Raw genomic sequence first — 13,530 nt, forward strand, 5'->3', positions numbered from 1 at the left:
ACACAGGTCATCCAAACAGATCTGTATGGAATGCACAAACACAGGTCATCCAACAGATATATATGGAATGCACAAACACAGGTCATCCAACAGATCTATATGGAATGCACAAACACAGGTCATCCAACAGATATATATGGAATGCACAAACACAGGTCATCCAACAGATTCTATATGGAATGCACAAACACAGGTCATCCAAACAGATCTATATGGAATGCACAAACACAGGTCATCCAACAGATATATATGGAATGCACAAACACAGGTCATCCAACAGATCTATATGGAATGCACAAACACAGGTCATCCAACAGATTCTATATGGAATGCACAAACACAGGTCATCCAACAGATTCTATATGGAATGCACAAACACAGGTCATCCAACAGATATATATGGAATGCACAAACACAGGTCATCCAACAGATTCTATATGGAATGCACAAACACAGGTCATCCAACAGATATATATGGAATGCACAAACACAGGTCATCCAACAGATCTATATGAAATGCACAAACACAGGTCATCCAACAGATATATATGGAATGCACAAACACAGGTCATCCAACAGATTCTATATGGAATGCACAAACACAGGTCATCCAACAGATCTATATGGAATGCACAAACACAGGTCATCCAAACAGATCTGTATGGAATGCACAAACACAGGTCATCCAACAGATATATATGGAATGCACAAACACAGGTCATCCAACAGATTCTATATGGAATGCACAAACACAGGTCATCCAACAGATATATATGGAATGCACAAACACAGGTCATCCAACAGATATATATGGAATGCACAAACACAGGTCATCCAACAGATCTATATGGAATGCACAAACACAGGTCATCCAACAGATTCTATATGGAATGCACAAACACAGGTCATCCAACAGATTCTATATGGAATGCACAAACACAGGTCATCCAACAGATATATATGGAATGCACAAACACAGGTCATACAACAGATATATATGGAATGCACAAACACAGGTCATCCAACAGATTCTATATGGAATGCACAAACACAGGTCATCCAACAGATTCTATATGGAATGCACAAACACAGGTCATCCAACAGATATATATGGAATGCACAAACACAGGTCATCCAACAGATATATATGGAATGCACAAACACAGGTCATCCAACAGATTCTATATGGAATGCACAAACACAGGTCATCCAACAGATTCTATATGGAATGCACAACTGATTTTAATTCCATGATAGATAAAACAAAAGAACATCAAAAACATACTGGATGTGTCAGACATAACTAAAATAGGAAACCTTATTGTTCACTATGCACTGAGAGTTGTAAGCTAACATATAGCACTGTACAATCACACCTGAGGGTAGCATCCCAGGCAGTCATCCAACAGCATAAACCATCCAATACAAAGCATAAAGCATCGAACAGCAAAAACCTACAACTAGCTTCTGAAATACTGTTGAGTTGACTGCAGACAACACCTAACATATCTATGCTCAACTATACACTGTACAAAATCAAGTTGCCTCAGTACAACTGCTACAGACTCAAATTTGTAAGAAAGTTATTTACCCTGAAAGCACAACACTTATTTGCTCTCTTGAGCCAAGAGATATGACATTCACTGTGGTATTACACAGAACCTCTGCTGCCCTCACTGCCAGCCAGCCAGCCAGCCACTCTAAGGTAGATATATACTGTTCTAAGCAGGTAGGCTATTTTCAGATCAAGCCAAGCAAACTGACATATTTCATATGATTACAGATGTGCCACAATACTGACCTTATCTCCAGCCAACACTCGGAAGGACTCCATGACCTGTTCAGCAGTGTCTGTATCAACAGATTCTTTGCTCATAAAATCCAGGAAAGCTTGGAAAGTGATGTGTCCTACTCGGCTGGGATCAACATTCATCAGGACTCGCTGGAACTCAGCATCACGTCGGGGGTCCCCATCCTGCTCGCCAACATCATAACCAAGACTAACCAGGCATGATCTGAACTCAACGTACTCTAGTTTTTGGGTGTGGTTCTTTGAAAGAAAAATAAATTCCTCTAGTTATATATCCAATATCAAACACTAATGGCTCATTATATCAACATTTAACACCTCCCAGGGCTACAACAGCGACAGGCTAATATGGAAGTACTCAGGCTAATACAGCAGTACTCAGGCTAATACAGCAATACCAAAGCTAATAAAACAGTAGCTGGGCCAATACAGTCATAGTCAAGTTAAGCAATCAATAACCAGGATGAAACAACAATACCTAAGTTAGACAATAGTACTGAGACTAATACAGTAATACCCAGGCCAGCACATTAGCACTCAGGATAACACAATAGTACCAAGACTAATGCAGCACTGCCCAGCTTTAAATACTATAAAGTCTGCATAAGAAACAGCCATAAGTCTAAAGTTAAAATCTATTTGATTATGATAGTGGTTACCGGTGGCACCAGCAGCAGCCTTACCTTGTCGAAGTGGTTAAAGGCTGCCCTGAAGTCTTTGAGTTGATCATCCGTGATACCCTTAGAGTCTCTGGTCAAGATGGAGTTCTCCATTTCATTGATGTAACGACGGATGTTGTTCAACAGTTGTTCCCAACCAACACGAATGGTCTAAGAAGATATGAAAGCTAATGTTAACTATGCTGAAATAAACTGAACTATCACTAGTGAGCATGAATGATTCATGCTTTCAATTTCCATGGGCAAAATTAAGCTATTAGCTAAACCATGAGAGACACCAACTGACAGTATAAAGAGCAAACTTTTTTGCACTTAAGCCTCCAACTCAGAAGTTTGCGTGTAACACAGAGACTGCAATATAGTGAAACACTAACATCACAGAAATTAAGTATTAGTATTGTGTATATGAAGGCACGAAGGAAGAATAGGTTTTACTAGGATGGTTCAATAACCCTTGTACCCATCACATCAAACAAATCCTGTCTGTAAACTATCCAGGATGCTAGAGGTTCCCAGAATCTAACAAATATTTTAGTCTACCTGCTCTCCACAATCTAAACTAAAATTCTGCCCGCAATCTGAATTATATAACTAGTCTACCCAAGTTTGCATTGCCGAAACAGTCTTCCCCCAGCCTATATCATGTAACTAGTCTGCCCCAGCCTGTATCATGTAACTAGTCTGTTCCAGCCTGTATCATGTAACTAGTCTGCCCCCAGCCTGTATCATGTAATTAGTCTGCCCCAGCCTGTATCATGTAATTAGTCTGTCCCAGCCTGTATCATGTAACTAGTCTGTCCCCAGCCTGTATCATGTAACTAGTCTGCCCCCAGCCTGTATCATGTAACTAGTCTGCCCCCAGCCTGTATCATGTAATTAGTCTGTCCCAGCCTGTATCATGTAACTAGTCTGTCCCCAGCCTGTATCATGTAACTAGTCTGCCCCAGCCTGTATCATGTAACTAGTCTGCCCCCAGCCTGTATCATGTAATTAGTCTGCCCCCAGCCTGTATCATGTAATTAGTCTGCCCCCAGCCTGTATCATGTAACTAGTCTGCCCCCAGCCTGTATCATGTAACTAGTCTGCCCCCAGCCTGTATCATGTAATTAGTCTGTCCCCAGCCTGTATCATGTAACTTGTCTGCCCCCAGCCTGTATCATGTAACTAGTCTGCCCCCAGCCTGTATCATGTAATTAGTCTGCCCCAGCCTGTATCATGTAATTAGTCTGTCCCAGCCTGTATCATGTAATTAGTCTGTCCCAGCCTGTATCATGTAATTAGTCGGCTTCCAGTCTCTTTACCCCAAACTAACTAGTCTACCTTACTGTCTACCATCTAAGTAGACTTTCCCACCACTCCCCATTCCCCCATCCCACCAACTTTGTACTCAGCATCTAAGAAGTCTACACCCTAATTATTGATGATTCATTAACAAGTAGAGAGTTCTAATACCTCCATAGTGTACTCTGTGTGAGGATTCTCAAATATCATTGCTTCTTGGACTGCCTGGTTTAGTCCTTCCAGTTCCTCCATATAAGGCTTGTAGAGTGTGGCATCATGATCAAACAACTGCAGTTGCTCCAGTTGCTCCTCCATGGAGCCTTGTGGCTGTGAAAACAGGTTCATTATAACTTCTACCTTGTTTTCAATCCAAGGGCCAACAATGTTAGCCTTCTGTGCAAAATGTACACGCATATCTTCGTGGGCTGTGGGTAAAAAGTCAAAGAGGCTTAAAGGCAACTTCAAAGGAGGAAAGTGAGACATATCTTCCCTAAATGCTGACTTAAGCACCTTTTTTCCTCATAATGACCAAATTTTTAGAAGTTTATTTCTGAAACAAAATCTGCAAGGAATTTTGGTGGCTGTACCTTGCTGAAAGTAGAAGTATGATGCCAATGTGCTGTGCCGATTTCATGACAGCTAAATCACTCATGTTACCAGATGGATGATATATCGCTTTACAGCTGGGTTCAAACAATCTCTAGTAAAATAATCTTCACAGGTGACCAACCAGCATTGAGAAAGAGAAACATTTAAACCAGCACAAGGTACATATTTCTCTAACAACAGGAAAAACTTCAAAGACTGATAGTTTGATATGTTTGTGTAATCAATTAACATACTAGATGAATTCATGAATATATGAATAATTTTATCACCTCTCTGCTTTCCGTGCTCGGCTTTCAGTGCTGTTTCCCTCTCTGGCACGAGGTTTGTCAGTTCAGACCATTGCGTTGTAACATCCTGTTATGAAACCAAATCAGAGGCCAAAACATGATTACACACACACATCTCCCCTTAAAAATCTCAGCAGTGATTCCTCAAGACACACTAACATGATGGTTAACATGATTGGTAATTTTAATATGAATGTCAAATAATTTATGAACAAAGCTCAAACATGTCTGAGAGCATTCAGTGAAAAGTAATGATTAATTCTTACCCAGATGATGTTTGCAGCTAAGTAAACAAAGCATGGTTGAACAACCACACAAGGAATCAAACATTGGAAGGCATGTCTAAGCTATTACCTGTCCTATTAGAATTGGTTTAACCTTTGTTATTACCTGTCCTGTCAGTGCTGTGTAAGGGTTTAACAGTGTGATATTACCTCTACTGTAAGTGCTATGTAAGGGTTTAACAGTGTGATATTACCTGTACTGTAAGTGCTATGTAAGGGTTTAACAGTGTGATATTACCTGTACTGTAAGTGCTATGTAAGGGTTTAACAGTGTGATATTACCTCTACTGTCAGTGCTGTGTAAGGGTTTAACAGTGTGATATTACCTCTACTGTCAGTGCTGTGTAAGGGTTTAACAGTGTGATATTACCTCTACTGTAAGTGCTATGTAAGGGTTTAACAGTGTGATATTACCTGTACTGTAAGTGCTATGTAAGGGTTTAACAGTGTGATATTACCTGTACTGTAAGTGCTATGTAAGCGTTTAACAGTGTGATATTACCTGTACTGTAAGTGCTATGTAAGGGTTTAACAGTGTGATATTACCTCTACTGTCAGTGCTGTGTAAGGGTTTAACAGTGTGATATTACCTCTACTGTCAGTGCTGTGTAAGGGTTTAACAGTGTGATATTACCTCTACTGTAAGTGCTATGTAAGGGTTTAACAGTGTGATATTACCTGTACTGTAAGTGCTATGTAAGGGTTTAACAGTGTGATATTACCTCTACTGTCAGTGCTGTGTAAGGGTTTAACAGTGTGATATTACCTCTACTGTAAGTGCTATGTAAGGGTTTAACAGTGTGATATTACCTCTACTGTAAGTGCTGTGTAAGGGTTTAACAGTGTGATATTACCTCTACTGTCAGTGCTGTGTAAGGGTTTAACAGTGTGATATTACCTGTACTGTAAGTGCTATGTAAGGGTTTAACAGTGTGATATTACCTGTACTGTAAGTGCTATGTAAGGGTTTAACAGTGTGATATTACCTCTACTGTCAGTGCTGTGTAAGGGTTTAACAGTTTGATATTACCTCTACTGTCAGTGCTGTGTAAGGGTTTAACAGTTTGATATTACCTCTACTGTAAGTGCTATGTAAGAATTTAACAGTTTGATATTACCTCTACTGTCTGTGCTGTGTAAGGGTTTAACAGTGTGATATTACCTCTACTGTAAGTGCTGTGTAAGGGTTTAACAGTGTGATATAACCTCTACTGTCAGTGCTGTGTAAGGGTTTAACAGTTTGATATTACCTCTACTGTCAGTGCTATGTCAGAATTTAACAGTTTGATATTACCTCTACTGTCCGTGCTGTGTAAGGGTTTAACAGTGTGATATTACCTCTACTGTAAGTGCTGTGTAAGGGTTTAACAGTGTGATATTACCTCTACTGTCAGTGCTGTGTAAGGGTTTAACAGTGTGATATTACCTCTACTGTCCGTGCTGTGTAAGGGTTTAACAGTTTGATATTACCTCTACTGTAAGTGCTATGTAAGAATTTAACAGTTTGATATTACCTCTACTGTCCGTGCTGTGTAAGGGTTTAACAGTGTGATATTACCTCTACTGTCAGTGCTGTGTAAGGGTTTAACAGTGTGATATTACCTCTACTGTAAGTGCTGTGTAAGGGTTTAACAGTGTGATATTACCTCTACTGTCAGTGCTGTGTAAGGGTTTAACAGTGTGATATTACCTCTACTGTAAGTGCTGTGTAAGGGTTTAACAGTGTGATATTACCTCTACTGTCAGTGCTGTGTAAGGGTTTAACAGTTTGATATTACCTCTACTGTCAGTGCTGTGTAAAGGTTTAACAGTGTGATATTACCTCTACTGTCCGTGCTATGTAAGGGTTTAACAGTGTGATATTACCTCTACTGTCAGTGCTATGTAAGGGTTTAACAGTGTGATATTACCTCTACTGTCAGTGCTATGTAAGGGTTTAACAGTGTGATATAACCTCTACTGTCAGTGCTATGTAAGGGTTTAACAGTGTTATATTACCTCTACTGTAAGTGCTGTGTAAGGGTATAACAGTGTGATATTACCTCTACTGTCAGTGCTGTGTAAGGGTTGTCATTGGCTGCATCCGTGTCATATTGTGCTCCTAACTGCTTGATTTGATTGCCCAGATCCACAACAGTGTTAAACTCCGTCTGGGCCTCACCAAGAGTGTCTTCAAAGACTTTATGAGCTTCCATCAAGCCCTGTCAAATTAAACAAAAACATGAATGATATTAACCCAGAGATCAAACATTTCATTCTATCACTTGGACAAAGACAAGACAAAAATAATCCTCTGTTATTCTTGACTACTAGGACATCATGATATTACAACACTCCTTTAACAATGTAAAATGATTGTCACATTAGCATATGCTTTCCTTTGTTTTGATAAACTTGGCAATGGTGCTGTGAAACCAATAGGATTAAAACCAACCGATGATATAGGAATAAATTAAACAAAACTAAAACCAAAATATTGGTTACTAGTCCAAATCAAAGAGTATTATTTTAGTATTTGACAACTAACAGCAGACCATTCTAGTAGTGAAATAACCACCCATGAGTTTCTTTTTTCTCTTTTCTGGTAAAACCAGTATTTTGTAGATGAACCTTGATTGCTATCTACCTACCGAGCATAATTTTATAAGAGAACAACAGTGTTCAGAAATCTTGTCACATGTCTCTCTCTAAAAATTAAAATGAAACATCTTGATCCACTTCCAAGCCCCAGTCCCTTCATAGAGACTGTAATGGTGTGATGCCATGTGAGTATTACTAGTCCCTTGGAAAGAGAATGGACACTTCAACTGTATTGAGTCAAAAGGATCTGAAAACAGTTATGGGAGTGAGTGCAAGGAGAGTTAGACCATTTCATTCTGTTTTAGATATTTCTTTTAACTTACTTCAATTTCATTCAAGGTGTGAACGATGAACATGTCCATCAGATCCTCCCTGGCTCCATCCATCCAGTTATTAAATGGAGTAGCTCTCTTAGCAAAGTCAAGCTGCAAGCGGTCAATGTTTTCCAAAATTTTGACAGCTTCCTGAGAATACGGACAGGAAGAGCAATTGGAGTGAGTAAGCAGTCTCTGTCTAATATGATGATGTTTGTGTTAGAATTGCTTCATACCCATAGTAGTTCTCCCTCAGAATACACATAATTACAAGCACATTATTCTAATATGATGATGTTTGTGTTAGAATTGCTTCACACCCATAGAAGTTTTTCCTCAGAATACACATAATTACAAGCATATTATAAGCTCACATGTTACGTTAGGTCTCAGGTATAGAACCGATAACCTTTTAACAACATCAGGAACTACTAAATTTAAACTTCCCCTCCCTGCAATAAGGTCCCCCACCCCTCTACAAATTCTTGCTCATGGGGTTCATCTGCCTGTCACTTCCTTGCAATAAGTTGGTACAACTAACCATTGATTCTTGGAAACACATTTTTTTCTCCTTCGTATGAATCAAGGAGAATTAGTCCACTATTTACACCAAAGTTTGGTAGATAGAAAATTAAAGGAATATTCTGGTGGCAGTAAATGTTACATTCAACCTCAAGAGAATAATATTTAACACTGATAATTCAAAACTTGGAATAATATCTTGATATCTTGTTCCTTATTCAACTAATTATTAATTGAGTGTAACCTATTTTGACAGACAAATGAGCCGTCCATTACTCCAGAAAGAGGATCACTGTAGGTGGTTTGTGAAGTCATCATGGCAGCTCACAATAGAACCCTGCTCCCCCTTAGACACATAGCTTTCCTGGCTAGAAGTCTACAGTTTGGGCTAACACATATATTTGATTGTATATCATTTTAAGTGTATCTATATCTAAAGTCTATGGACACCACTTGGCTGTCTGTCATGTATGCACTCCTGTACATAAGACCACCTATGAAAACAGTCTTTAAAGTACGGCCAGGCAGACAACTTCAAACAGATTCAATACTATTTTAGTTGAAATGACTTACATCAAGTGCATTTCGTCGTTTTATGGTCAAGCTTCCAAAGAGGTCCCACTGGTCACATATCTTCTGGCATCGCTCATTTATTTGATCAACGGCATGATATCTCAGGGTACTGTAAAACAGTAAAATCAATCTTATGTTAAAGACAGCATTGAGAACACAACACATGTTTGGAAATCTATTGTACTAACCAGTTCACTTTCATCTATTGTACTAACCAGTTCACTTTCATCTATTGTACTAACCAGTTCACTTTCAATGACTAGCAATTGTTTATAAAAGAACATTATTATTATGTATACAGTCACTAACAACAAGTTTTACCATTTGTGTTAAGAAGATAAACAAAATAAATTAAAACTGTTTGCAAACTGCTTATCCACTAGACAGCCTGTGTAAGAGAATGTGTAAAGTAAGTTGGTCTGACGTTTCGATCCTAGCAGGATGTTCTTCAGAGGCTAAATGACAAGTAACAGTAACAGAAGGGACAAAAACACGCACAGAATACAGACAGGTTAATGAGCAGGGTGAACACAAAATAGACAGATGTAAGATGATTAGTAGACAAGGGATGGAGAGAAGAAAGAAAGAAACCAACAGGGGAAGAGGAGAGGTAGGAGATAAACAGTGGAGGGACAAAGAGAGGATTAAGGGAAGAGAATAAACAAGAGCATCAATGATGCAGTATCTCAATACTGGAAGTTCTAATTTCGATTCCTAGTTTCATATCTTTGCTCTGTCTCTACAATTATCAATATCAATATATATAATACTTGGTCATATAGTTTGATGTCAATGACAACAGTCAAATAAGAAGAGGCGAACAACTCGACCATATTCTTGATGCCCACCTTGAGAAAGCTAGGCCTATCGACCTATTGTACGTTACTGTAGACTGTAGTGGTGACTACCATCAAAACTGTGTACACTTCCAAGTATCAAAACAACCCACGTTTTTCCTTCTCAATAATTTTGACATGAAGATTTCGTGGATTTATGACTTGGAAAAAATAATGTACAAGTAGATTACAAGTTTTTAATTGAAAGTGATGGGTGGCCTCCTCCTCTCCTTATAGCCACCCCAGTTCCTCTCCATTTTAGTATTTTCTTTTAATTCCTTGAATAATTGATGTCAAACATCACAGATTCAAAAGAAAGCTAAACATACTTCTTATAACCTTATAGTTATACATCTTATATCCTTATAAATAAAACATAACCTTATCCAATTTTTATAGTCTTATAAAAGTTGTGATGCTATGGCTGGCTCCTCTTTTATACATACTCCAGTGAAAATAAAATGTGATAGATTATAATTTTTGTTCTTAATTCTTTTTTTTTGGGGGGGGGGGTTAAAGAAATATACCAAACAAGCTGTTAATTCATAATGATGCTTCATTCTAGAAATGCACAATATACACTCTATTCCAAGTTAATAGTTGTTGTATTATACCATTCACATTATGTTAAATTTATGGAGTCACAGTTAAAATATAAGTTGGAAACTTAAGTTAAAATTAAAACACACTGTAAGGCAATCGAACAAACTTACTGCACCCTGGCCCAAAACTGCCTGAACACCACCAGTACAATGCTAATGTGGCCATTACTAAATGAAAGTCTAATATAGGATGTACTACTGTAGGCCTAGCCTAAACTTGTAAACACAACAATGTGTATACGTAATTATACAAAAATACCTGATGGGCAATCAAACAAACTTATCATGACCCTTGCTCTGAAAAACTACCTGAACAACAGTACAATCCTTAAATTGATATTACTAAAACCATGGAGCTATAAACAGACGAAGTCCTAATATAAATTAAATGTAGTACGACAATGTGTATGAAATTAGTGTGCAATACACTACCAGTACCAGCAGCATATCTCACAACAGTATAGAAAATTGGTCGCGAGGGTGGCCATTTTCGTATATCTAACATGTAGCTGCCATGAGTCCTAATCAATCTGCTACAAACCAGACTTGGAGGCAGGGCTTGAGTCATTGCCAATCTGCTACAAACCAGACTTGGAGGCGGGGCTTGAGTCATTGCCAATCTGCTACAAACCAAACTTGGAGGCGGGGCTTAATTATCAAAAACAAGGAAACAAACAAGTTTTGTAGCGTGTGCAAAAAAGCCTTGGTTCAACGGTTTTTCAGAGGGATTTGGCCAAATTTGGACATAAATCGGTGAAAAAGTCATGGAATGAGATACAATTCTGGAATAAAAAATAGTAACTTTTGTTGGCCTATATGATATATGCTTGCTCTGGAAATTTCAGATAAAAAGAACTTTGTATGAAGACGCTGAAATTTTTTTAAGAGAAGAGAGAGTCCCACTTACTGTTACAATATCTCTATACATGTAAGGGAAGGCTCGCAAATTTAACCGGCGATGATCGAAGGCCCAGCCGTTGCTATCCAGTGTAATGAGCACAGCAACCAGCTGGTAATGAGTCATGCTTGAACGCACACATTTCCTGCCTTCCAAGAGTCAGTGGACAGTTGTATGCACTTGACTATGAGACCACAAATTAAGCCTCTTATGCACAAAAGAAGACCAGACAATGAACTGGTCACTTTGGTCCAGTATGTACACAAAAGGGTTATAGAATTTTCTCTGCAGGTTGGAAAATTGTTTATCAATAAAGCTACTACATATAGGCTACTGTAACTGCATTGAGTTACTACACAGTTGTGTGTACTTTGCTGACGGTTTGTGCTCGTAACATGAATTTTACGTGGCGCTTTCATCGCTATTTTTTATTTCGTGTTTTGCAATTGAACTAACGGAGACAATCCGTTTGGTCTTGAATCCCTTAATACACAAAAACCTACATCATCAATGCTCTAGACAATCTCTTAAACCTGTGGGGACTTTTCTTTCGTTCGTACTATAAACAGTTTATTGAAATGACAGTAAATATATAGCCTAACCATTAAAACTCTCGTACGTATCTATATGCAGAATCATCTCCACGTGAGTCATGCAGTCAGACAGTAGGCTAAGACATGTGCGTGATCTTACTTTCACGTTGCGCAGCTGCTTTCGGGTTGTAAAAAACCTGAACAGTTCGCGACTTGTGCAAGAAAAATTGTTATTGCATGGCGCTTTACGAAATGGAATGGCTAATAAAGAAACGAAATAATTCTTATTCATAGTAGACTTACTTGGCTTTAGTTGTAACGAAGTCACGAATGATATAATTTTAATTTAGTTTGAGAAATTACGTTTGTTCAGATCGTTTAGCATAAAGCATAAATTCGGTTTAGACTACAACGGTATGACTAGTTGTAATTGTACTATACACTGAACCAATGTTTGAAAACTTGCGTTTGAAGCCTTCATGAATGGGTAATATGACTTTTTGTATCACATTGCGTGACATTTATATCTTGGCAACTTGCCAACGTTACTTGAGATAGTAGTATTTCATCAGAGCCAGGCAAAAATAACAGTCTGCTGTTAGATACAAGTTAGAGTAGCTATATTATGCCAAACAACCCCCCTGTCTAACACCTGTTTGTTAACATTTTTGGCACGTTTCCAAAAAAATTTTCATGGAGTAAACTATTTTGACTCCACTCTAGAATTAATTAGGTCAGTCAGTAAAGGATCGGTAAAGTTATGCGAAATATTATTTTAGACGTTCAAGGAAATTTATATCCCCGTAACAAAGTAAAACCATGGATGTATATAAAACACACCTTAAGCTAACTGACTCATCCGCATGAACAAAACAATCTGTTCCCCATGATACACGAGGCACAGTCTATACCATACATACATAGCACGATATCAAGGCCCCAATAGCCATCTTTATCAAAGTAAACCTTGCAATCCCATGTTTTAGGCCACTTGGCATGATTAACTAAATGCTCAATATTTTTTCCATGTCCTTGTAGAAAACGTCAACTTCGCAAAATACAATTAGTTGTGTTTTTGTTGTTACATGAGATCCGTAACCGACGAAGTGGTTAGGCTATGTACTATACTCTTAACTATGGTAGGATAATTATTTTTTCTTTTTTTTTTGTGTGGAAATTCTAGAAAATACTTTCTTTTTCCCCCGCTTAACAGCAGATGTGGTCGTATGGTTTATTCATAAATGGGTGTACTAGAGCCTTGTTTACATGACATTTGTTGCATTTAGCACGTTATGCCAGTTTCGCGTGAATTTTTCGAAAGTATTTTGCTCGATCTTTCGTAAAATTTGAAAGGTGTACCAACTTACTGTTCGAGTAGAAAAAAGAGAGATGGATCAGTGTTAGTGAATGAAAATACTTTGTACAGGAAAAGAAGTCTGAAAGTATTTTGAAACATTCGATACGAAAATAGTTCATGAAGATTTCAACTCGTTCTTGAAATAAATCTCCTACTGTGGTCAGAGTGCCATTGTTACGTAAAAACCACAGACCAGGAAAAGGCAAGTACCCCTTTTGTTTACAAACAGTAGCAGCGCTTCTGTGTTGGGAGCTCAATGCTCATTACTTTCACGGAGTTACCGTGGGTGTGTGCACTCAAGCGTGAGCGATATGCAGGCTGCATAATGAGCAGTGGTGTGCTGCTGGCTGGGCCTTCGATCATC

General features: G+C 38.4%; 1 protein-coding gene across 3 annotated transcripts in view; it reads right to left on the reverse strand.

Moving 5' to 3' along the window:
• Positions 1–13,530, reverse strand: part of LOC139972093 (alpha-actinin-like) — an 81,641-nt gene that overhangs the window by 1,712 nt on the left and 66,399 nt on the right. For all 3 annotated transcript variants that reach the window (XM_071979017.1, XM_071979018.1, XM_071979019.1), the window contains exons 14-20: positions 8,941–9,049; positions 7,855–7,995; positions 6,994–7,152; positions 4,650–4,734; positions 3,943–4,196; positions 2,494–2,640; positions 1,802–2,050 (exon numbers count right to left, since the gene is read on the reverse strand). In XM_071979017.1, the coding sequence (XP_071835118.1) occupies positions 1,802–2,050; positions 2,494–2,640; positions 3,943–4,196; positions 4,650–4,734; positions 6,994–7,152; positions 7,855–7,995; positions 8,941–9,049 (1,144 nt within the window). The remainder of the gene's footprint in view (positions 1–1,801; positions 2,051–2,493; positions 2,641–3,942; positions 4,197–4,649; positions 4,735–6,993; positions 7,153–7,854; positions 7,996–8,940; positions 9,050–13,530) is intronic.

This window comes from Apostichopus japonicus, chromosome 8 (assembly GCF_037975245.1).
Source record: "Apostichopus japonicus isolate 1M-3 chromosome 8, ASM3797524v1, whole genome shotgun sequence".
In the NCBI taxonomy this organism is placed as follows: Eukaryota; Metazoa; Echinodermata; class Holothuroidea; order Aspidochirotida; family Stichopodidae; genus Apostichopus; species Apostichopus japonicus.